This window comes from Ranitomeya imitator, chromosome 5 (genome assembly GCF_032444005.1).
Source record: "Ranitomeya imitator isolate aRanImi1 chromosome 5, aRanImi1.pri, whole genome shotgun sequence".
NCBI lineage: Eukaryota > Metazoa > Chordata > Amphibia > Anura > Dendrobatidae > Ranitomeya > Ranitomeya imitator.
Genome location: NC_091286.1, coordinates 72,273,359 through 72,299,543, shown reverse-complemented (window position 1 = coordinate 72,299,543; position 26,185 = coordinate 72,273,359). Strand labels below are relative to the sequence as shown.

The 26,185-nt window shown below is 42.4% G+C and overlaps 3 protein-coding genes across 3 annotated transcripts; all 3 read right to left on the bottom strand.

The window, feature by feature from the left end:
- Positions 1-5,918: 5,918 nt before the first annotated feature.
- Positions 5,919-20,667, bottom strand: MKKS (MKKS centrosomal shuttling protein). Its single transcript, XM_069768788.1, has 4 exons — positions 19,627-20,667; positions 14,414-14,589; positions 13,664-13,774; positions 5,919-6,393 (listed from the first exon to the last, which is right to left on the bottom strand). Exons 1-4 carry the CDS (start codon positions 20,615-20,617, stop codon positions 5,953-5,955), a joined length of 1,719 nt encoding a protein of 572 aa, XP_069624889.1. The 5' UTR covers positions 20,618-20,667; the 3' UTR covers positions 5,919-5,952.
- LOC138681351 (uncharacterized) lies at positions 20,655-20,958 on the bottom strand. The gene has a single exon (XM_069768791.1). The coding sequence runs from the start codon at positions 20,956-20,958 to the stop codon at positions 20,806-20,808; it is 153 nt and encodes a 50-aa protein (XP_069624892.1). The 3' UTR covers positions 20,655-20,805.
- A 3,269-nt stretch (positions 20,959-24,227) lies between these two features.
- LOC138681350 (uncharacterized) lies at positions 24,228-24,413 on the bottom strand. The gene has a single exon (XM_069768790.1). The coding sequence runs from the start codon at positions 24,411-24,413 to the stop codon at positions 24,228-24,230; it is 186 nt and encodes a 61-aa protein (XP_069624891.1).
- Between the last annotated feature and the right edge of the window lie 1,772 nt (positions 24,414-26,185).

Below are 26,185 nucleotides of genomic sequence, written 5' to 3'. Positions count from 1 at the left end.
AAGTTACAAATCAGTCACAACAATGTAGATGCTTTGTTTATAGAATTGTTTAGTTTGTTATTCTTTGTTGCACCAAGTTTGGCTCTTGGTCTGAAGTATCATTTCTTTTTCTATTGAATATTACTGTAGGTTAAAAATGCTTTAAAATAAAAGCCCTATGTCACTGCAGATGCAGAAATGGCTCATCCTTGATCTTAACTCATTTGGCAAAACTGGAATATGAAATAGTTTGGCATTACCGGCATCCTGTTTTTCACTTTATGGTATTTGCTTTTAATCAAATGTTAGTTTGCCTCATACGTATAATAAACTGCATTTTGTTTGGATCCCGCAAAGGATTCTCTCCAAAATTCTCTACCCACAGGATCAGATTTTATCCTGCCCTACAATCAGGTCTCTGCTTGTTCCATTGTTGGCTCTGACATGACCGCCACTATGGCAATGTCTTCACCAATGCACCGAAATTACTCTTCTCACCCAATTCCAAAATAACTGTACAGAAGATTTTGTATAACATCCTGAAAATGAACAAGGTATTCGATGTATCCACAGTAAATAGGTAAGAAGTTACAAGACTCCGAGGTGCCACCTTCTGTATATGTTTGGAAGTTTCTGGCTATAAATTATAGTATAACGTGGGATACAAAGGAAGAAGGGTCGAAATAAAGGCTCGTTCACACATCCGATTTTCTCTCACGAGTGCTATCCGTGGTTTTTACAGATAGTACTGCCATCTATGATATTCTATGGGGCTGTGCACATGTCCGTTTTTTTCTTCGGACCAAGTGGACCACAGAAAATATCGGAGACATGTCCGATTTTGATCCGAGAGCAATGCAAGTCTGTGAGTCCATAAAAAAAACAAAAAAACAACAGACTGCACACTGATGACATCTAAATGCTGTCCGATTTTCACAGTCAGAAGGGAGAAGGTGGAGAAACTATTTTTTTTTTCTATAGTTATGAGAAGAACCGATGACACTCGGACCACACTCTGATCAGAACGATCAGACCGTTATTCTTGTACGAGTAAAAAACTGGTATCTGAATAAGCCCTAAGGCTTGGCGGCCATTACACAGTCCAACTGGTGACAGAAAACGGCACAGGCAGAGCGCGGTAAACAATGTGCACTGAACGACCTGTCATAGATGGCGCAGTGTGCGTAGGCCGCCATATTTCTTGACAGCGCGAGGAAGATGCACCGATGAGAACAATGATCTTTTGTCGCTGCACGAGAAATCATTTCACCCAATGAACGAGAATCCCCCATACAGAATGGTGGTCTCCACATTACACCCCACACAAGTACTGACATTAAAATAAAAATACTCATCTATTCACATTCCCTTGTATTGCTCTAACAGCAGCAGGAACAATGTAGTGAGGTGTTGAGCTGAGCGACTGTACAGGGTGGACGTTGGAGCCAGCTGCTCTCTCCTCCATTGTTGTATTCACTAGTATCAGCATCCTGAGGATACAGGAACTAGTGAAATTGAGACCCCGGGGAGGGGGCAATTGTGCGGTTTAGGATGCCAGTGTATACAGCCCCTTAATCTGCACTTTGCTCAGTCCTGCCCAAACAGGTAAGACATTGCATAAACTCAAGACTTCGGAAATGGATGGAGCAGGACTAGTCAGGTGAAAGTGTTGCCTGCATCACATACGATATACTGTGAGGGTTATGTTCATACGTACAGTTAAGTCCATATATATTTGGACAGAGACAACATTTTTCTAATTTTGGTTATAGACATTACCACAATGAATTTTAAGCAAAACAATTCAGATGCAGTTGGAGTTCAGGCTTTCAGCTTTCATTTGAGGGTATCCACATTAAAATTGGATGAAGGGTTTAGGAGTTTCAGCTCCTTAACCTGTGCCACCCTGTTTTTAAGGGGACCAAAAGTAATTGGACAGATTCAATAATTTTAAATAAAATGTTAATTTCTAGTACTTGGTTGAAACCCCTTTGTTGGCAATGACTGCCTGAAGTCTTGAACTCATGGACGTCACCAGACGCTGTGTTTCCTCCTTTTTGATGCTATGCCAGGCCTTCACTGCGGTGGTTTTCAGTTGCTGTTTGTTTGTGGGCCTTTCTGTCTGAAGTTTAATCTTTAACAAGTGAAATGCATGCTCAATTGGGTTGAGATCAGGTGACTGACTTGGCCATTCAAGAATATTCCACTTCTTTGCTTTAATAAACTCCTGGGTTGCTTTGGCTTTATGTTTTGGGTCATTGTCCATCTGTAGTGTGAAACGACGACCAATCAGTTTGGCTGCATTTGGCTGGATCTGAGCACACAGAATGTCTCTGAATACCTCAGAATTCATTCGGCTGCTTCTGCCCTGTGTCACATCATCAATAAACACTAGTGACCCAGTGCCACTGGCAGCCATGCATGCCCAAGTCATCACACTGCCTCCGCCGTGTTTTACAGATGATGTGGTATGCTTTGGACCATGAGCTGTACCATACCTTCACCATACTTTTCTCTTTCCATCATTCTGGTAGAGGTTGATCTTGGCTTCATCTGTCCAAAGAATGTTCTCCCAGAACTGTGCTGGCTTTTTTAGATGTTTTTTTAGCAAAGTCCAGTCTAGCCTTTTTATTCTTGATGCTTATGAGTGGCTTGCACCGTGCAGTGAACCCTCTGTATTTACTTTCATGCAGTCTTCTCTTTATGGTAGATTTGGATATTGATACGCCGACCTCCTGGAGAGTGTTGTTCACTTGGTCGGCTGTTGTGAAGGGGTTTCTCTTCACCATGGAGATTATTCTGTGATCATCCACCATTGTTGTCTTCTGTGGGCGCTCAGGTCTTTTTGCATTGATGAGTTCACCAGTGCTTTCTTTCTTTCTCAGGATGTACCAAACTGTAGATTTTGCCACTCCTAATATTGTAGCAATTTCTCGGATGGTTTTTTTTCTGTTTTCGCAGCTTAAGGATGGCTTGTTTCACCTGTACGGAGAGCTCCTTTGACCGCATGTTTACTTCACAGCAAAACCTTCTAAATGCAAGCACCACACCTCAAATCAACTCCAGGCCTTTTATCTGCTTAATTGGGAATGACATAACGAAGGGATTGCCCACACCTGTCCATGAAAAAGCCTTGGAGTCAATTGTCCAATTACTTTTGGTCCCTTTAAAAACCGTGTGGCACATGTTAAGGAGCTGAAACTCCTAAACCTTTCATCCAATTTTAATATGGATACCCTCAAATGAAAGCTGAAAGTCTGATCTTCAACTGCATCTGAATGGTTTTGTTTAAAATTCATTGTGGTAATGTCTATAAGCAAAATTAGAAAAATGGTATCTCTGTCCAAATATATATGGACTTAACTGTATCTAATGTAGACTTTCATGTATATGGACATTATAATCTAAGTGAATAGTACAACTGCCTCCACTCAGACTATATAATAAGAATTCGCAACGTACGCAGTTACAAATTTGTGCAGAAAATGTTACCCATTGCACTGCAAACCTCCCTAAAAGTGAACTAAATCTTCTTTCCTGATCACTTTTTAGAGTGGAAAGAGTAGCACTCAGCTGGTCTTTGTAGTCCCACACCTGTTTCTTTTAGATGTGTAAGCACACTGTAGAAAGAGTATCACATATGGGGTTTGGCTTGAATGCCTTATTTTTGTTATGGATTGACACCTAATAGCTGCCTTAAAATGTTAACGAATCTGCGCCAATATTTTTTTCCCCAACGTTCATTTATAATTTTGGACTTACCATCCGTACCTTCTCTTCTTTTGAAGACTCGGGAGAATTTACAAAGTGACTTGCACCAGTTATCCAACGGAAAATGTCCCACAAATCGAGATAGGATCAGTGAGTATTTGTAAACTTCAGTATAAATGAAAGGGGGTAAAAACCCTGTAATATTTTAAATTGTTCCTCGTCACTGAAGCCTTCAAAATCTTATCAATTTTGCTGCACTTCTAGTTTTTTTTAGTGACTGCCTAGTTATGATCAGAATTATTTAAATGAGTCTGTATTAACGTTTGTAAGGATTATTTCACTGTTTTTGTTTCTCTTATAAACATTTTCATGTTAAATGTATTAAAAAAATTGACTAATGTTTCATATCTCTATAATAATAATAATAATAAAAAAAAAAAAAATATCTAGCACATCTTACTCTGGTTACTCAGCCTAATAACGGACTTCTGCTTAGAGCACATTCAGGCGTCAGTGTTTTTACATGCTAGTTATGTCCGTGTTTTACGGATACAACACATATCCATTACAGTTTATGGGGCTGTCCATATGCCCCTTTTTTTTTTTTGATTGACAGGTTCGCGCCAAAACATGGAGACATGCCTGATTTTGATCCAAGTCACAGATGAACTCACCATTGCAAGTCAGTAAAAAAACAAACAAACATGCCATCCATTTTTCATTGCGTGTTTGATAGAAGATTGATAAACTACCATCAGGTTATTTTGCATATAGAAAAAATTCATGAAACTCTGAAGGTAAAAACTGACCAGTCACTGATGAAAATCTAATACAAAACATGATTACATTTTTTTGCGCAGAAGAAAAATTACTGTTGTCTGAATGAGGTCTTACATATTCCACACTTGCCAAAATTAGAACAAAAAAAAATTGACTTAGTCCTCATTCAGTAATTTATCTTGAATGCAGAAATATTCCAATTTTCATCAGTTTGGTCAGTGTCTCAGTTTTTACCATCAGCGTTTCATCAAAATTAAGAGGCTTCTCCTTTCAACCAGTCCATGAAAAACGATGGCATCCGAGTGCTGTCCGACTTTTTCACAGGTCCATAGACTTGCATTGGCAATCTTTATCCAAAACTTGAATCAATATTGAACATGTCACCTTGATTTGTTGCGGACCCCTTGGTCAGCAAAAATCCCCAAGACTATGTAACTGTAGACTTGCGAGTCCTCACATGGCGAGCTGCGATGGATTCTGTGGTGCAGGTGCTGATGTGTATATATGTGAGCACGGCTCCATCCATCTAGTTGGAATGTGTCTGGGAGTATAGTTTTTGTAGTATAGATAGTGATAAAGAAATCTGAAAATAAAAGCACAAAAAATAAGAATAAGTCCAATTAAGATAAAATTCTGGTTTAAACAATTGGTTGTTTTTTGATGACATATTCCCTTTAAGAGACAGCAGTATTACGTTGCCCTTACTAGCAGAAAATTTGGATTTCAGGTTTTTATAGTAATGAAAAATTATCATAAAACTTTCGACAGGTGACATCTTAGCTTTCTGTCCATTATTTTGGAAAATACTTGATTGTTAACACAGAAATAGTAGGATGTCAGAGCTATTTAAAGGTGTTCTCTAGTGATGAGCGCGTATACTCATTGCTCTGGTTTTCCCAGGCACGCTCGGGTGGTCTCCAAGTATTTGTTAGTGTTCGGAGATTTAGTTTTCATCGCCGCAGCTGAATGATTTACAGCTACTAGCCAGCCTGATTACATGTGGGGATTCCCTAGCAACCAGGCAACCTCCACATATATTCAGGCTGGCTAGAAGCTGTAAATCATTCAGCTGCCGCAATGAAAACTAAATCTCCGAAAACTAGCAAATACTCGGAGGTCACCTGAGCGTGCTCGGGAAAACCAGAGCAACGAGTATATTCGCTCATCACTAGTGTTCTCGCTTAGAGGACGACATCACTTTCGCAGAGATGTTTTTTAGTCAGAAAACAGGAGTGCAACATGTAAAGAGAAAATGTAAAATAAACAGATTTGCCCCTGGGAGGTTAGCAAGGGGCACCCGAGTGCTTGGACGCTCATCGATATGAAACTGTGTCCTATCCCAATATCACAAGGCTGGAAAAGCCCTTTAAGGAGCTGTAGATTTAAGGAGCTGTAGATCTTTGTCCAGATGCAAGTGGATTCATTGATCACTCATGGATTTGTTCTCATAGAATGGGATGAAAACAGTTTTAATTTTTTATATTAATTTGTATCTTTAACAACATATGCCAGATCCAAAATGAGCCCCGCCGTGTCCACAGCCACCCTTATACCATTACACTTTGCAGAGAAGCCATCTAAAATCAGAGCCTCTTCGGCTAGTAAGACTGGGGGGACCTCTGTGCGAGTTCGGGGGCTGAATGGCGGACACGGGCTCCCGAGCACAGTCCACTGTAGATCAGCTTTGTTGTGGAGCAGCCGACAGCCACACGTATGTCCAGCTCCTGCGTATTCACCACCACTGGCCTCAGGGGGTACAGACCAGACGTGTCCATCCTGGAAATCTGTAAGGATTTCGCCGCCATCATGTTCCAAACTTCGAGCAGCGGCCTCCAGTGCAGAGCAGAAGCAGTCAGCCGCCAGCTTATACTCAGCTGCTGTGCACCTCAGCTCTTCAAGATGGCTGCCGGGAAGACTGGAAACCTGGGAATATAACAAATGCTAAATTTACCTCATATACGATAATAACCAGGTTATGTTCACACCTAAGGAGCTCAGTAGAGATCATCAAGTGTCTCCAAGATGGGACCTCCAGCAATCCACTGTGATCTCTACAGAAACCTGCAGCGCCACCACAGGGGAAATTACAGGGAGTAAAATGCTAATTAAACAGAGGCTCAGATACAAGTGCAGCACAGAATAGGTTAATCTCAGGGGTCTTACCGTATTCTGTGAAGCACTGACCATAAAGGGAACACAACTGATCCTCTCTGAGTCCATTGTTAATCTTCTGTGTGTATCCGTGTACTGAGCGGCGGCTGCTGTCAGGGATCAGGCAGCTGTCGGCTTTACCCAAGCGAGCGCTGTCAGTTCAGAGTCAAGGGACTACTCAGCATGCAAACTGAGGGGGGCAGAACACTGCCTTGAGCTGTTGGCCACACCAAGGGTGCACCGAAGCCCCTTCATTGTCATATGGAATAAAACCAGTTTTTAAAATAATTTAAGCAATGAAATGTATACAGCTAATATGAGTTTCTCTATAAGGGCTAGGTTCCCCATAGAACGGTTTACTTAGTTTAACCTGCAGTTTCGGAGGACAGATTCCTTTCTGAAGGGGTTGTCTGGTCTTCTGATAAAAGTTTGAATCCTTATAACATGGCCATCAGTATTTCTGCAGGCGGTCATGTGACACTCACACTGATTAATGACAGAAAAAAAGACTGGCACATCCAAACTAGTGTGAATAGGTGCATACCAGGAGCAGCTACCTCCATATATAATATACAAAAAAAGGTTGCACTCTATCGTGCCAAAACACGTCAAATATGAAATACATGAAATATGAATTGCAAACTTGCTTTTTGAACATTAGGAAAAAAAATATATTTTTTGAGACGCTTAGCACAGAATTTGGCCAAATAGTGTGAGCGCATCAACCATCGTCAAGGTGGTCTCATTAAAAAACTGATGGGTACCTGACCTCCCTGTCCAAATGTGAACACTTACCGAAGGCTAATGTCTGTATGCTTGGGTGAATATGGACACCTCTCTCCGCAAAGCCTACATATGGGTTCCTAATGTTCAAAAAGCAAGTTTGCAATTCATATTTCATGTATTTCATATTTGACGTGTTTTGGCACGATAGAGTGCAACCTTTTTTTGTATATTATATATGGAGGTAGCTGCTCCTGGTATGCACCTATTCACACTAGTTTGGATGTGCCAGTCTTTTTTCTGTCATTTCTATGTTAGCTTATTGACTGAGCACTCCTCCCTTCACCATCTGGTTTTTAATTACATCTATTCACACTTGGTTCCGGCCAACCCATATGTAGGCTTTGCGGAGAGAGGTGTCCATATTCACCCAAGCATGCAGACATTAGCCTTCGGTAAGTGTTCACATTTGGACAGCGAGGTCAGGTACTCATCAGTTTTTTAATGAGACCACCTTGACGATGGTTGATGGGCTCACACTATTTGGCCAAATTCTCACACTGATTAGACGTGCTTTGTCTCGCCCATTACAAGCGAAGTATGTAAGGCTGAGCATGTCTAATCGTATGCAAATCACATCGCTCGCTCTCACCGGCAATACCAGAGACTTCTGACACCATCAGAAGACCAAACATCCCTTTTACCACCTTGGGTTTTTCCATTTTTGAGTTTTTGTTTTTTGCTCCCCTCCTTCCCAGAGCCATAAATATTAGCTTTTTTTGTTAATATGGCCATGTGAGGGCTTGTTTTTTGCGGGACACGTTGTACTTTTGAACAACATCATTGGTTTCACCATATAATGTACAGGGAAACAGGAAAAAAATTCAAAGTGCGGTGAAACCGAAAAAAGTGCAATTCCACAATTGTTTTTTTTTTTTTTTTTTACCATGTTCATTAACCCCTTCATGACCTTGGGATTTTTCGTTTTTCACTCCCCTCCTTCCCAGAGCCATAACTTTTTTATTTTTCCGTCAATTTGGCCATGTGAGGGCTTATTTTTTGCGGGACGAGTTGTACTTTTGAACGACATCATTGGTTTTAGCATGTCGTGTACTAGAAAACGGGGAAAAAATTCCAAGTGCGGTGAAATTGCAAAAAAAGTGCAGTCCCACACTTGTTTTTTGTTTGGCTTTTTTGCTAGGTTCACTAAATGCTAAAACTGACCTGCCATTATGATTCTCCAGGTCAGTACGAGTTCATAGACACCTAACATAACTAGGTTATTTTTTAGCTAAGTGGTGAAAAAAAATTCCAAACTTTGCTAAAAAAAAAATAAATTGTGCCATTTTCCGATACTCGTAGCGTCTCCATTTTTCGTGATCTGGGGTCGGTTGAGGGCTTATTTTTTGCGTGCCGAGATGACGTTTTTAATGATAGCATTTTGGTGCAGATACGTTCTCTTGATCGCCCGTTATTGCATTTTAATGCAATGTCACGGCGACCTAAAAAAACGTAATTCTGGCGTTTCAATTTTTTTTCTCGCTACGCCGTTTAGCGATCAGGTTAATGCTTTTTTTTAATTGATAGATCGGGCGATTCTGAACGCAGCGATACCAAATATGTGTAGATTTGATTTTTTTTTTATTGATTTATTTTGATTGGGGCGAAAGGGGGGTGATTTAAACTTTTATATTTTTTTTTTTCACATTTTTTTTTACTTTTGCCATGCTTCAATAGCCTCCATGGGAGGCTAGAAGCAGGCACAACTCGATCGCCTCTGCTACATAGCAGCGATCTGCTGATCGCTGCTATGTAGCAGAAATGCAGGTGTGCTGTGAGCGCCGACCACAGGGTGGCGCTCACAGCCACCGCTCATCAGTAACCATAGAGGTCTCTAGGACCTCTATGGTTACCATCCTGACGCATCGCCGACCCCCGATCATGTGACGGGGGTCAGCGATGACGTCATTTCCGGCCGCCAGCGGTAGTTAAATGCCGCTGTCTGCGTTTGACAGCGGCATTTAACTAGTTAATATGTGCGGGCAGATCGCGATTCTGCCCACGCCTATTACGGGCACATGTCAGCTGTTCAAAACAGCTGACATGTCCCGGCTTTGATGCGGGCTCACCGCGGAGCCCTGCATCAAAGTGGGGCTTCTGACCTCGGACGTACTATCCCATCTCATTCTTCTGTGTTGGATATGAAGAAGGGGGATTTTGACAAATTATTGACCATTGCAGGTTAGAGAGTGTATTTTCCTATGTGTATGACCGTGCATGTGTATTTTCCTGTATGTATTAGCGTGCATGTCTATTTTTGCGTGCATGTGGTGTGTAAATTTTTCTGTCTATTTTCCTATAAGCGTACATGTGTATTTTACTATGTATAGTAGAAGGAATCAGATGGTCATAGCTTCAAGTAAGAAATACAGTATAAAGTGGAAAGTTATCTAATCCCACCATGCATGATACTCCCCAGACCGGTGTATGGCGGTTCAAGCAGGGGGGTGAGGACCTGCCTCCCTGGCAAAAGACAGGTATTTTGGAGAAGTAATAAAACCCTTTATTTTGGGAATACATGCACCAAAAACTAAAAGAGCCACCTTGTTAGAATGCAGCATTACTGTTGCACTAGGTGGCTCTTTTAGTTTATAACGGCTGGAGGGGGTGACAGTGGCCCTTTAAATGCTAAAACTGATTCTCAAGGTCATTACGAGTACACAGACACTAAACATCGTCAGGTTCTTTTTATTTAAGTGGTGAAAAAAAACCCCCAAAGTTTGTAAAAAATAAAATGGCACAATTCTCCGAGACCTGTAGCATCTCCATTTTTTGTGATATGGGACTAGGTGAGGGCTTACTTTTTTGGGTGCCCAACTGATGATTTTATCAATTCCATTTTTGGTGCAGATGCGATCTTTTGATCAACCTTTATTGCATTTTAGTGCAATGTCACGGCGACCAAAAATACGTAATTCTGGCTTTTTGATTTTCTTCTTGTTACACCGTTTACCAATCAGATGAATTCTTCTTACATATTGATAGATCGAGAAATTCTGAACGCAACAATACCAAATATGTTTTTTTTTTATTGATTCTGAATGGGGCAAAAAGGGGGGAGGGTGATTTAAAAACTTTTATATTTTTTATGTTTTTAAAAACTTTTTATTTTTATTTATTTTTTTACATGCTTCAATAGTCTCCATGGGAGACTAAAAGCTGTGATCATCTGATCACCTGTGCTACACAGAGCAGGGCTTCAGGGATTAGATACACCGGACTGAGGAATATCGCACATCATGCGATAAAATACACCGGTCTGGGGAATATCACGCATGATGGGATTACACACCCTGGTCTTTGGAGTATTGTGCATGATGGGATTAGATAACTTTCCACTTTATACTGTATTTCTTACTTGAAGCTATGACCATCTGATCTCTTCTACTATACATAGTAAAATAGACAGAAAAATTCACACACACATGCACGCAAAAATAGACATGCACGCTAATACATACAGGAAAATACACATGCACGGTCATACACATAGGAAAATACACACTCTCTAACCTGCAATGGTCAATAATTTGTCAAAATCCCCCTTCTTCATATCCAACACAGAAAAATGAGATGGAAAGGGGCTGCACAGGTTCCCTGGAGTGTGCTGGATATGAGTGCTCTCATCTTGCACTGCTGCTCCCCCCAACCTGGCTGATCTGACACTAGAGACACCGCTGCTTACAGGGATGGAAGATGCTGCATGCCATGTAAGTAACGTGCCCTCCTGTTTTTATTCAAGTTGTTTGTCGGGTGTAATGATGACATTACGTACACAGCTCGGCTATGGCAGTGTATGCCTCTTTCTAAGGCGTAACAGTTCCATAGCAGAGCTATGTCAGAGAACAGGGCACATCAGGGTGATTATTACATTTCGGTCATAGTGGTGATCAGCAATCTGGTCATGTACTACTAATCCCAGGCTGCTGATCATGATACTCACCTCACCCAGGACCTCTGCTCCCTAGCAGCTGTCATTGCACACAAAGAGCAGCATGTGCGATGAGAGGGGGAACGTGCAGCCAGCAGCATACACTCCGGGCTCCACAAAAATGTCTGTGATCTCCTCCCACAGCTGTGCCCTGGACAGCCCAGGGAGCATGCCCAGGTCACAGCTAACGCAGCCACAATACAAGAGCGACCACAGTCTCTTATGCCCAGGGACTGAAGTATTTGAGGTGTGAAAGTGTCGTGTTCAGACACTTACACCTCCCCAAATGCAAATGGCAGCTCCCTGTGGCTGATGAAAATATTAATAAATTTAAAACTATTAAAGCAGTGAATTTAATTTTGTATAATAAATAATTGATTATTAGTGATGAGCGAGTGTACTCGTTGCTTGGGTTTCCTGAGCACGCTCAGGTGATCTCCGAGTATTTGTTAGTGTTCGGAGATTTAGTTTTCATCTCCTCAGCTGAATGATTTACAGCTACTAGCCAGCTTGATAACATGTGGGGATTCCCTAGCAACCAGGCAACCCCCACATGTACTTAGCCTGGCTAATAGCTGTAAATCATTCTGCTAGCACGATGAAAACTAAATCTCCGAACACTAACAAATACTCGGAGATCACCCGAGCGTGCCCAGGAAAACCCGAGCAACGAGTACACTCGCTCATCACTAATAATTATATAATGAATAATACAAAAATAAAGATCGTAGCACCTTTCCTTCAAGTATTACAAGACAGGACCGATTTTCCATCTACTATATAATTGTCTAAGGGTCACTTCCGTCTGTCCTTCTGTCTGTCACGCATATTCATTGGTCGCGGCCTCTGTCTGTCATGGAAATCCAAGTCACTGATTGGTCGTGGCAAAACGCCCACAACAATTGTCACAACCAATTAGCGAAGGGCACAGTCCATCGGCAAAATGGCCGCTCCTTCCTCCCTGAAGTCAGTGCCCGCTCCATACTCCACTCCAGTCAGCGCTCACACAGGGTTAATGACAGCGTTAACGGACCGTGTTATGCCGCGGTGTAACGCACTCCATTAACGCAGCTATTAACCCTGTGTGACCAACTTTTTACTATTGATGCTGTGTATGCAGCATCAATAGTAAAAAGATCTAATGCTACAAATAATAATAAAAAAAAGGTTATTCTCACCCTCCGACATGGCGCGCTGTCCTCGGTAGTGCAAGCGGCAGGTTCCGGTGCTAAGGATGCTATGCGAGAAGGACCTTCCATGATGTCACGGTCATGTGACCGTGACGTCATCACAGGTCCTGCGCTCATACCAACCCTGGGACCGGAAACTGCTGCGTGCACCGCACACAGGCGACAGGACTACAAGGGGCCTACGGAAGGTGAGTATATGTTTATTTTTTTACTTTAAGTCTTTTTTAACCACGCATATAGTGCCCACATTGCTGTATACTACGTGGGCTGTGTTATATACTGCGTGGCTGCGTTATAGACTGCGTGGCCACTGTTATAGACTGCGTGGCCACTGTTATAGACTGCGTGGCCTGTACTAATGCATCACGTATTCAAGAATATGTCGTGGCCTGTGCTATATACTATGTGGCTGCTATATACATACATAATTTAGAATACCCGATTCGTTAGAATCGGGCCACCATCTAGTACTTTATATAAGTCCTGTACAGTGTAATGGAAAAAAAACACAGCAATACAGAACCAAAAGAGTTTTGTAGCTGGGGGCATAAGTTGTGTGCACCAAAATGTCTTCAGTGCTGTCCAGCTCTGGCACATAAATTGCTGAGCTCAGCCCTATGGACGCAGTTTGTAGTCACTCTCTCTATGCAAGAGATGAGGATCCTGAACAGAGGACTACTTTTTGTTAAGCCTTAATTAGGTATATGAAAGAGATTTAGGCTAAAGCTAAACAATCCCTTTAACTACTAAATGACAACTCAGCATTATAATAACACGCCAAATTGTAATAAGTAGTGATGAGTGAATGTGCTGGGATAAGGTGTTATCTGAGCATGCTCAGGTGCTAACAGAGTGTCTTTGGTGTGCTCGAAAAACACATTCAAGTCCCTGCTGCTGCATGTATCACTGCTGTTTTGACAGACCCAACACATGGAGGGATTACCTGTTAGTTAGTCAATCCCTCCATGTGTTGTAGCTGTCGAACAGCCGTGAGACATACAGCCGTGGGGACTCGAACATATTATTCGGACACGCTGAAAATACTGTATTAGCACACGAGCATGCTCAGATAACACCTCATCTGAGCATGTTCGCTCATCACTAGTAATAAGCTGTTCTTCCATTTCTAACCATATACCTGATAACGGATGTAAGCAGCCACGTGTGCTTCAGTGCATCCCCCACCGAGCAGGAGCCAGGGTTCTTTAAGAAGATGATTTAAAGTGCGTTCAGCCGTCTGACACGTTCGCTAGAAAGAGAACATGAATGGAAAATGATGATATTGAGAAACTGTTCCTCACTACAAAAGGCAAATTGCACATCAATTAATAGGGACGTCGTGATGATAAAAAATATGTAAAAAAATAAATAAGAGGGACAATCCCCTCATTGATCACTCGCAGGTTACCCTGACCCCACTGCCCGCTACATCCTGATCCCATCTGGACACTCCTGAAAAGCCGACCAGCCAATCACAGGCTGATGAGGATCTCACTGTTGTGCCGATATAGGACCAGGCAGTAGGGACTGACGAGACCGGGTAATCCATCAGAACAAGAGCTGCAGGGAATAGGTGAAGGTATCACTTATACAACTGTTTTTAACACCACTCTGAGCCCCTTACAAAGAGTTTTATTCCCTAGACACCCCCCACTAAAAGTGGTAGATTCCTATAGGAATCCTTAGCTTAAAGGGTTTGTAAAATATTACACAATCTTAGGACATTTTGGGGATAATGGAGGGTCCACTGATCAATAATCACCCTTGGGGATCTGCCCTGGTGCAATGGCGTGATGTGACAAGGGGGTGACCTGATCACTCTGCCTCATATGTTCCACCCGGATCAGAAGGATATGTTCTCCTCTAGTTCCCTTAGTAATGGAGTTACCGTAAGCTCTTTTAGGGAGGTCTCATTCCGGTTGCAGAGCACAATACTGCACACAGCTGTAGTGTCGGGAAGAAGATGCAGGTACTGCTTATTACCATAGGACACGTTACTGATCTGCTGGAGGCGGCCATAAGAAGCAGAGGACACCGGGCAGAGAGAAGCTACAGGCTGTGCCCCTGTGAGAATAGGAGGAAAAAAGACAATGGTGTAAAACACATAATCGGACACAACATTGTGCCACGTATACATTTACTGCACCAGTTACTCCCTGAATCATGTACAAGTCAGAGGATTGTAAAATATTTCACTCCACCCCAGTGAAACCCCTAGTCACGTTTCATTGTCATACAGGGGAGCCGTCTGTAGGGGGCACTGGGGAGTTCTCTCCCTGCAGCAGAGCTAATTTGCATCGTTTTTTCCCCCCCGGAGGAAGCATTGCATGCGAAACTCCATATATGAGCTGAACTTCTGCAAGGAGAGCCAGTACCTCTCAAAACCAATTAAGACAATGAAAACTAGACCTAATTATTAGCGCAACGGGAAGGTAGATAAAATTGCATGCATTCAAGGCAATACTATGTTAGCTAATCACATCAGCATGGTCCACAGGGGCTGCTGGCATGGTTATAAAGCCTACACCAGCCTGTCAGTCCTCTCTGAACATGCTCCAGACATCAACAAACTGGAGCAAGTTCAGAGAAGAGCGACCAGAATGGTGACCGTTCTGCCAACCATGTCCTGTGAGGAACGGTTACAGCATTTGGGAATGTTTATCTTGCATAAAAGAAGAGTGAGAGGAGACTTAATAGCTGTCTACAAATATCTCAAGGGCTGTCACATTGTAGAAGGATCATCTTTATTATCTTTTGAAAAGGAAAGACTAGAAGCAATGGGATGAAAATGAATGGGAGGAGACACAGATTAGATATTAGAAAAAACGTATTGACAGTGAGGGTGATCAATGAGTGGAACAGGCGGCCACGAGAGGTGGTGAGTTCTCCTTCCATGGAAGAGGCTTGACAGACATCTGAGATGAGGCAGGGGGTTGGACACAATGACCCTTCCATCTCTACCATTCTATGATTCTATGTAATGGTGTAACCCCGTAGATGGTGTGGCCAATTAAGATCACAGAATCCAAGCAGTTAGACAAAAAGAAGGACTCTGTGTCCCACCATTGCTCTCACACCCTTCCTTCGAGGACTGCAGTGCGCTTAGGGGTTGTCGTGGTAGGAGTGTTTTCTACATTAGTACTCCTATTATTACTTGGACAATGCATTGCATTATACAGGTATACTTGGGACCAAACAGGTGAACCTGCGACGTACTCAGCCTATGCTAGGGGAGTGTCGGTATTAATCCACACTTCTACTCCATATGAAGAAGTGGAGGTTATAATAGACTAGGATGGGCAATACGTGTTTATTGTATGTAAGATATTGAATAGATTATTATGTATTGTGTCTTTATATATCCCTCCACCGTTTTCTGGAAAAAAGATACAGGAAATTCTGGACATATCGGGGAAATGGACTGGGGTCCCGTTGCTTGTAATAGGCGACGTGAATAATATTGCAAATGATCATTGGGATAAGGGCAAACATACAGGGAACAGAGAGGAAGGAAATGTGACACCTTTTGGAAACTACATGAGGGAAATTGGATGGATAGACTTGTGGAGAGTTCGAAATATGGAGAACTACACTTACCCGTGCTACTCGGCGACGTATGGTTCCTTGTCTCCCATTGATGTGGCTTTGGGAAATGAAGGGATGGATAACTTGGTGAAGGAAGTGGAATATTTGCCCAGAGTCCTATCGGATCATTGTCCTCTGATGGTATCTCTACTATTGGGAGAACAGGGGAGGTTGGCAGGTATGGGATGGAAAATTAACTTCTTTTGGCTACGGTTGTTGGATATGGGAAAGATAGGAGAGGAACTGGGTGAATTCTTTAGGATAAACGAAGTAGTGCAGAGGGTCATATAGTTTGGGATACTATGAAAGCGTTTTTGAGAGGGATTTTATTCAGAGAAGTATCTCGATATATAACTAGGTCTCAAAATCTAGACAAAGCAGTGATGGAGGAATTAAGGGCAGCGGAGGCATTGGGTGCGCAGTGTTCAAAAGCTAGGCAGACCCGCATGAGAGTGGCCCAGTCGGAGGTTAATAAACTTCACATCCGTAAGGCAGAGAGACTGCGGGCATTTCAGAACGAGGCATTCTATGCGGAAGGTGAGAAAGTGGGGCACCTGCTCTCAGTCGTAGCTTCGGGACAACGGGAATCCTCGCATGTGTACGCAATTAAAACAAAGGAAGGTAATGTGGTTACACAAGGGGATCAAATTTTGGATGTATTTAAACAATTTTACAGTGAGCTATACTCCTCTAAGACACATAAAGGTCAAGAGGAGATGGACAGGTATATGAGTGTGATTAAGCCTCCTAGACTAGGTGATGAAGATAGAGAATGGATGGATAGGTCAATGGCAGCGGAGGAACTGAGGGTGGCACTGGCGGATAATAAGGCCCCGGGAGCGGACGGCATTCCGGCAGAGGTGTATAAAACCTTTAGTGAAGAAATAATAACTAAATTGGAGAAAGTATTTAATGAGTCGTCGGAGAGGGGAATATTACCTACATCTATGAGAGTGGCCATTGTTGTGGTCATTCCTAAAGCTGATAAGGATCTGTTGAATCCGGAGTCCTACAGACCAATCTCACTCCTTATGGCGGATATAAAGATTTGGCAAAGGCCTTGGCCAACAGACTAACCCATGGGATTGATAACGTAATCCACCCAGATCAATCTGGATTTATGCCCAACAAATCTACAGCAATCAATTTAAGGAAGATGATTGTGATGCCACAGCTGTTATATGTACTGCATAATTCTCCAATTTGGATTCCACAGAGTAGGTTTCGTAAAATTAAATCGCTGTTTGGCGAACTAATATAGGCGGGGGGGGGGGGGCAGCATATTGGAGGATGGGGGGAGATGGGAAAGGGGCAATCGCCAAGTAGTTTGAGATATTTGATTGGAAAATGGCCTCTGGGTGAGAGTTTGGAGGTGGGGCAATTTTTAAAACTGGGCTCTCTGTTTCCTACTGTTCTCCTAATTCATAAGGTATGGGAAAAAGATTAGGGGTGTCACGGGCCTTACCAAATACTCTCCTATATGGGATAATATAAATTTACAAGAATTTAAGCAAATGGAAGGATTTGGGCCCTGGAGAGAGGCAGGAATTAGAAAGATGGGTCAGCTAATGGGTCAAGGGGGACTAAAGTCATTCGTGGAGTTACAAACAGAATTCCAGTTATCACATTTAAATTTATATAATTATAAAAGAATCCAGCATGCGTATCGGTCGCAATGTTGGAGAAAACTTATTGAGATCCAGATAGATATCACGCTGGCTTCCATTTTGGAGAACAGCGGGACAAGGGGGCAATTTCAGAAGTGTATAGAGATTTATTATTCACCTTTCTAGTCAAACATCCCATCAAGTCTAGAGTGAAATGGGAAGCTGAATTGGGAGAGATAAATGATGATAGATGGGAATCTATTTTAGAATATGTGCCTAAGATCTCTATGAGGATGTCTAAATTATATGTGATTCATAGAGCTTACAGAACTCCCGGTAGACTGTTTAGGATGGGTTTGAGGTCTGATTCCGAGTGTCCACGATGTTCGCAGGAACAGGCAGACATGTTACACATGCTGTGGCACTGCCCTAGATTGTCCGCCTTCTGGACAGTTGTATTGAATCGGATTGAATTGGTATATAGGTGTGTCATTCCCAGAGACCCTTTGGTCTGTATATTAGGCTATGTGGAAGAAATAGCAGCGGTATCTATGGCTAAACTGGCGATTGCTAGACTGTTATTCATAGCAAGGAAATTGATAGCTCAGTTCTGGATCAGGGAGGAGCCTCCGACTGGACGAGACTTTCTTACGCAGGCGGACCATATAATATTATTGGAAAAAAGTATCTATACTAAGAGAAATAAACTCGATGTATTTCAAAAGCTATGGCAGCCATGGATAGAATGGAATTAGATTTGTGGGGAGGTTGCATAATGTTATAGATGATGTTCATACTATACAATTGTATTTGGCTTGGGGAAGGAATATTGGACGGGAAATGAGGAAGGCATTAAGGGCGTCTCAAAGGGGGGGGGGGAGAGTTTGTTCATAAAATATATGATTATATGTGAATTATGGCTTGATGTCATATGTTATAATTGTTTTCCTTAATAAAAATTTATCTGATTAAAAAAAACAAAAAAAAAAAACACCTGACCGCAGACTCATTCTGGCCAAACACAGACAGAAGAATCAGGCACTGGCGACATGATTGCAGATGTGTATGTGTTACTCTGAAAACATTTTTAAAAGTTGTCTGGAACAATGTATCTAGGATGACTAGTCCAAGATGTAGTACCCTGGTGGCTTCTCCCAAATCCATTGCTCTAAAATCGCAAGTCTCCCCCTGTATGTGCGTGTAGCGAAAGACCTGTCAATCAAAAGAAGCGGGATAGCAAGGAGTCGACTGGGAACTGCATCTTGGACTAGTCAGCCTAGCAGTGTTTCCCCGTCCGCTTTTACAAGTCAGTGGCTGATATAGGTTTACGGTTGCTTGGGCAGCCCATCTGGATCTCCCGACAGGTTTCGTTTAAAAAAAACTTAAGACAAATTTTCCCTCCTCCCATTTGTATGGCATTTCTGCGGGCAATTTTACTACAGGCTTTGCTACTGGACTTGAAAGATGGCCATAATCAAAAATGCAAAATCGACTAAAAATACGTGGCTATTTTTAAGCCAAACATTAAAAGGGGGAAAAAAGCAATGTGTGAACAAAGTTTTAAATAGTAGCTTATGTTCTTTAAAGCTAGTCTATCAGCAGGCTTGCCTGGCTTTGAAGGGTGTTTGCCCATGAAGTCAAGCATAGATCTGTGGCTATGAATGGCACTGGTTTTTGACAAGGTTTTTCCAATCTTGTACAACTAATTTAATGCAATCCCCCCCCCCCCCCCAAAAAAAAAAAAAAAAAGAAATAAAATCATTATTTTTGAAAGTGTATATCTTGTTTTGAAAAACTTGTGAATAATTAGTGGACACCAATACTGTAATGTCTGGCATCGTCAGAAATCCTTGATAGCTGGAAGCACTACAGTAGGAAGTCATTTTATAGTACACCACTATGTTATTACCTGTCATTTCACTTAATGGTTCCATCAGAGCTGCTCCTAATCTGTCCAAGGCACAGATATCGTGCTCCTTCAGATACTGTTTCAGGGACGGGTGGATCACTTTTTGACACAAAAGTATTTGCACATCATCATCCACTAACTGTCGTCCTAAATCTAGCAACTGGTCCAACATGACTTTTTCTGGATCTACCCCAGCCATAACTTCCACTGTGCCGTCTCCTGTTTCACTAAATTCTCCACATAACGATCCGGAAAACAAGGCTAACTTAATGTTGGTTGGGGGCAGTCTAGAGGAAGGCATCGTTCTGCTCCAACCGCAGGCTGGCGCCTCAATGAGCACGCCAGGGATGAAGGCAGAGTCCATAACGCTTGCGCCTTCCACAGCCACGACCACGGTTCTTCCTAAGAGGTGACTGGTAGCGGAAACGTTGGGTACTTTGTAGAGAAAAGCTTTAACGATCAGTAGACTGACATAATCTACTTCTGTTCTGGTCATCATGCATGCCGGCTTGCTGTACAGCACGGAGCGGGTCAGGGCAAGCAGCAATTTGCTGTGGGTAAAATCCACATTGATTTTGCAAGCACAGTCCTCCGACTTCAGGTAACTCAAACACATGTCCGTAAGACTCTGGTGTGCCTTAACCACCTTGTGGGTAGAGACCGGTAATCTCAGGCACCTGTCAATCAAGCTGCAACAAAGAATTGCTGCAAAGAGTCCACAATCACTGAAGGCGAAGGTATGATTACGGATGGAGGCGACTAGTAACTGTAGTGCAGGATGAGTGACCGAAATCCCACCGAGTAAGGCAGCGGACTGTGAGGTCGTGGTGACGTACCCGCCACTATCATTATGGATCTGCTTCAGTCTTCCATACGGGCCATAGCAGGATGCCACCATCATCTGCATCACACTCACTGCCTGCCTGAGCGATGCACTGGTTAGGGGCCCGGCTGTACACGACGACTGCTTTTTCTGTTCAACTCTTTCCATTATGTAAAATTCCTATTCCTCAAGAAAATTAAATCAGTTTAGGATTTAAAAATCATATAATTTATTAATCTTACACCAACAGGGGGGAAATGTGTGACATGACGGATGTACGCTGGCAAGCACTGATAGCACGAACATTGGGGGCTTGTGAGTTATCCAGCGGCACGGTCGTGAAGGGGGCAGTCTGGTCAGTCGCTGCTTTTAGCATCTCTGATGGCCACAGTTTCTCTAGCAGAACTCTTTGCAATTCTTTGAATAAAATATGTCCCAAAGTGAATGCCTAGAAAGGATATCCCAGCGACCCAGAACCAGTTCCTCCGCAAAAATGATTTCTGCTTCATGGCACCTCGGATTCCAGGTCAAGGAGAGCAGATCTTAAAAAATCTGGGGGAAAAGAAAAGAAATGGCAATTACATTCAATTTCATTCTGAAATACGGAAACTATTGTAAATTTTGTTTAAAGCACTACTGCAGAGGTTTTTTTTGCCAAGTAAGGCTATGTGCACATGTTGTGGATTTGCCTGCAGATTCGCAGCAGTTTTCCATCCGGTTTACAGTACCATGTAAACCTATGGAAAACACAGTACACATGCTGCGGAAAATACCGCGCAGAAATGCTGCGTTGCATTTTCTGCAGCAGGTCAATTCTTTGTGCGGATTCTGCAGCGTTTAACACCTGATAATTTATAGGAATCCGTAGGTGGTAAAACGCAGGTGAAATCGGCACAAAAAATGCTGTAAATCCATAGAAAATCCACGGGTAATGAGCAGGTAAAACGTAGTGCCTTTTACCTGCGGATTTTTCAAAAACTGAGCGGAAAAATCCGCACAGAAATCCGCAACGCCTGTACATAGCCTAAGTCCCCTACCGTCTTCATCCTTTTCCAGCGTCGCTGTCCTGCGAAAAGTGACCTGACGGATGCTCCAGGGTTTCATGGAGCGAACTGGAGGCAAGTTTTCAATACAAGTCTATGACAGACCGGTGCTGGCTCTCACAGACTTGCATTGACTTCCAGCCAGTAGCTGAGCTCACAAAACGGCGCTGAGGGACTGGAGAAGCGTCTGTAAAAGTTGAAGCTGCCAGAGGGTAAGTATAAGAATGGGGGCAAGGTGCTTACGTGTAAAGCGCCACTCCAGTGCTGAAAAACAAAAAAACCGCTGGAATGGTGCTTTAAAGGAGTTTGTACAATGAGCATTAGGATAAAGCATTCTGGAGATCTGATCTCTGGGACCCCAATGATTCTAAAAATACAAGATGTAAAGCTGACTTTCACTATGGAACGTTCACTCATTTTCTGTAGAGCGGCACACCAGGCTATTCCCTAGAATGGAAGGTGCTGCTCCCCACAGAAACCTGTAAAAGGGGCTGAGGCACTTTATTATAACAGCGGCAGATTCATTTCCAAGGTCAGCGCAGGATCCATAACAATCAAAGTGATGGAAAAGTCAATGATATGCATACATTTTATAGATTTGAAGATCCCTTGAAAGAAAAGTATTGCATGCCAGCAACTACTGGGGTCTTTTATAAAATTAGTGAACTTAAATGAATAACAATTACAAGGCTGAGACCTAGACAACCCCTTCTGTACTATGGGGCGCCCTGTAGAATAGTGGCTAAAACCTCTAGCCATCAGCTGGTATGGCGAGGATAATATGTAGGCAGGTATACATTATAGGCACTACATAGGAAAATATATCGACCAAAGAAAAAACACACGACAAAGAAAATCCCAAAATATTTGAAATAATACATATAAATTTATTTAGAAAATCAGGTAAAAGATGACAAACAACTGGAATGGGAGGGAGAGTACAACCACATAACACATGTCAAAATAAGGACACCCACAGGACTCAAAAAATAATCATAGAGTTATATATAGGTAGCTCAGGACATACCTACTACTATGAAGTGTAGTACTATATTACTAGTAGGTATGTCCTGAGCTACCTATATATAACTCTATGATTATTTTTTGAGTCCTGTGGGTGTCCTTATTTTGACATGTGTTATGTGGTTGTACTCTCCCTCCCATTCCAGTTGTTTGTCATCTTACCTGATTTTCTAAATAAATTTATATGTATTATTTCAAATATTTTGGGATTTTCTTTGTCGTGTGTTTTTTCTTTGGTCGATATAAGTTTGGCGACTTTATCCCGCTGTTATGTCTATAGAAGATACATAAGTCACAGTATATGGATATTTACTACTTTCTATATTTGTGTTTACTGTGATTTCTTGCTTCCATGAGGTGTGTTGACTACATAGGAAAAGCAGAGTAAGGGCACAGTCGGAAGGCCGTATAGAGATCGGAACGCAGTGCACAGACTGGACCGGTGGCTCTCCCAAGCGACAATTGCATATATTTCTATGAAGCTGTTATGCTCGGGCCGGGAGAGTCGGCCAGTCATTGCAATCTGATTTATATGGCCGTCTGACTACACCTTTAAAGTTAAGTGCGCTTTGTCAAGGAAACATCAGGAGTTTTTCCCAGTATTCCCATCCACTAGAAAGAAGCCAACTGTCCTTTTGGTCTCCGTTTTGCCGGCATGTGCCTTTGCTGGGCTGTGTATTCCTTTACAGCAAAGCACCCCCCCCCCCAAAAAAAAAGGCTTAAAGTAATATTTATGTATTATACATAGATTTGTCATTCATCCTAGTGCGTACATCAACAACAGGGGGCAGCCCATTCTAGTAACATGTCAGGACAGGCTGTAGTATTAAGAAAAAGAGCTTTTGAGACTTGTGCCTCAGCTGACAGAGGAGCTCTATTATAAGCTCACCTACTGGATAAGGGCTTTGACAGAAGAAGTAATTCTTCTCCTCAACTAGCTGATCACAAAAGTTCTTTTTCCCCAGTCTCAGTCCTCTGTGCACAATGAGCTGAGTAGATATTTATTTTTTTCTCCTGTTCTCACGCAGGAACGTGTGTTTACAACAAAGCTCCTCTGTCAGTTGAGGCACAGGTCTCGGGAGCGGTGTTTCTTCAGATTGCAGCCTGTCCTGACACGTGACTAGAAGAGGTTGCCGATGGAGTTATGGGATGGGGATAGTTTTATTACATTCCTGGAGAGCCCATTTAAGGAGTGAGTGAAAGTGAGGCAACAATTCGTAAGCGGATCTGGGAGCCAGATAAATTGTCAATTGGATTTCAATAAACAAATCATAATAAACATTTTTTACAATTTAACAGAATGACTTGATGCCTCATGCAAAAGGCAGAGTTGTATGGAGGAGGCTTCACCATGTGCTGCCGCATGTTCGGAGCTATTCTCTCCTAGTACTATTCTCTCCTAGTACTAATGCTCAAATATGAGAATAGTATCTTACATAAGGCTGATGTCACATATTTAATTGACAGAATAAAAAAACTTCATATGTATGTGCAGGTACAGTAAATAACTCTATGGGTGCCCATTTCCAAGTCTGTCCATAATGAGCTGTAATATGGCCATGCACATGCAGCTTTATTACAGATTTGTCAATTTTAAACACAGCAAATGTGCAAACGAATGCCCTGATGTTTAGTTTTGGAGCATGGTATGTAAAAGCTGGAAATACAGATGGATAGAATAGACACCTACCTAAAGGACCACAATCACACCATTATTTGTCTTTGGGATCCGTTTCTTTTCTTGAAAGAAACCGAAAAATGGATGGTAGTCGACCTTGACCCTCAGGATGAAATATTTGGTTTGACTGCATGTTAATCCAGCCCCAGTGTATTACTCCAAGACTTGTTCCCATAACAATCAAAACTTTGTAGCTCTTCCATATTGATTTTAGTCCCATCACTTGGATCAATCTACACAAAAACAAAAAATATATATAAGAAAAATAATGCTACAAAAATAACGGAAATAACACAGCAGGGCCTGGAGAAAGACGCATGTATGAGTACAAGCGAGACCAAGAATGCCCACAGAAAAGTCAAATTTAGATCTCTAAAAGGTTATGGAAATCCTTGACATGAAACATGTTTTTGATATATGTTAGGTACACAGGTACAAAGTTTCAGCCAGCAATCTTCATTTCATTATTCACTTTCAAAACCCCTGAAATGCTGTTTGCTGCCTGATCCAAGTTTCAGAACTTTCTCTTTTGGGATTGACCCTCACAGTTATATAGGCTGAACATAGGGTATGCGTGCACCCAGGATGTGGCCGTATTCATTGCTCTTATCAGTACAGCTTCTATTCCGCACACAATACCGTTTTCTCTTTCCTTGGTGAGATGGGTGGTATTTTTTCACATATCCACATGCTGTTATTAATTGTGCCTTCCGCTGAGCTCAATGATTGGCTGTAGCGGTAAAGTGACCTGTCAACATGATGCACCACTGCAGCCAAAACATTGAGACCAATGAAAGCGTCAGGAAGGTATATGCTCCGTTTGTTATTTTAAATATATAAATGCATTTAGGGTATGTGCACACATTGCAGATTTGCCTGTGGAATTTTCTGCGCAGTTTCTGCATCTCTTGGCAGAAAATGCAGGTAAAAATCCATGCGGATTTGATGTGGACTCTTGTGTTTTTTTCATGCGGATTTGTATGCGTTTTTGTAGACTAAATAAAGATCTATTATTTAACAAAAAAAAAAAAATAATTGTGATGTTAGTTCAACCTATTGTCCAACCTCTTCTTTTAGATACTCCGTTGAAGAATAATGTTTACACACAGATAGATTTGATAGATCTATAGGTAGATATACATCTATATACAGATAAATGGATAGATCTATAGAAAACAAAACATTCAATTTTGAGTTTACTACTCAAAAAAATATTTTTAAAAAAATGTTTTTAAACTTACGGTTATGAATGAAAAATGAAGGTTCTTAGTGCACAAATTGGCCGATTCATGTATGCCCGCCCATCAACCAAGGCAAGGTGACCTCCCTCTGATGGGCCCCTGCTCTACCGTACATGCCTCTCTTGGGCTATCAACCTACAACTAAGGGCTCATACGCACCTGCGAGAAACTCGGATGAGCCTCGCATGTTAATGCCCGGCGCTGCTGCTGGCACTCAGATCGGAGCGTGCGGCCGCATAGCAATACATGAAGCTGCACGCTCTGCTCCTGAGTGGCGGCAGCAGCGCCGGGTATTAACATGCGAGACTCATCCGAGTTTCTCGCAGGTGAGTATGAGCCCTTATGGACACTCATGTCACTCCCAGGCTAAGGCTACTTTCACACTAGCGTTAACTGCAATCCGTCACAATGCGTCGTTTTGCAGAAAAAACGCATCCTGCAAAAGTGCTTGCAGGATGCGTTTTTTCCCCATAGACTTGTATTGACGACGCATTGCGACGGATTGCCACACGTCGCATCCGTCGTGCGATGGATGCGTCGTGCTTTGGCGGACCGTCGGGAGCAAAAAACGCTACATGTAACGTTTTTTGCTCCTGACGGACCGCTTTTTCCGACCGCGCATGCGCGGCCAGAACTCCGCCCCCACCTCCCCGCACCTCACAATGGGGCGCCGGAGAAATGCATCCGCTGCCTCTGCTGTGCAGTGCGTTAAACGCTAGCGTCGGAATCTCTGCCCGAAGCATTGCGACGG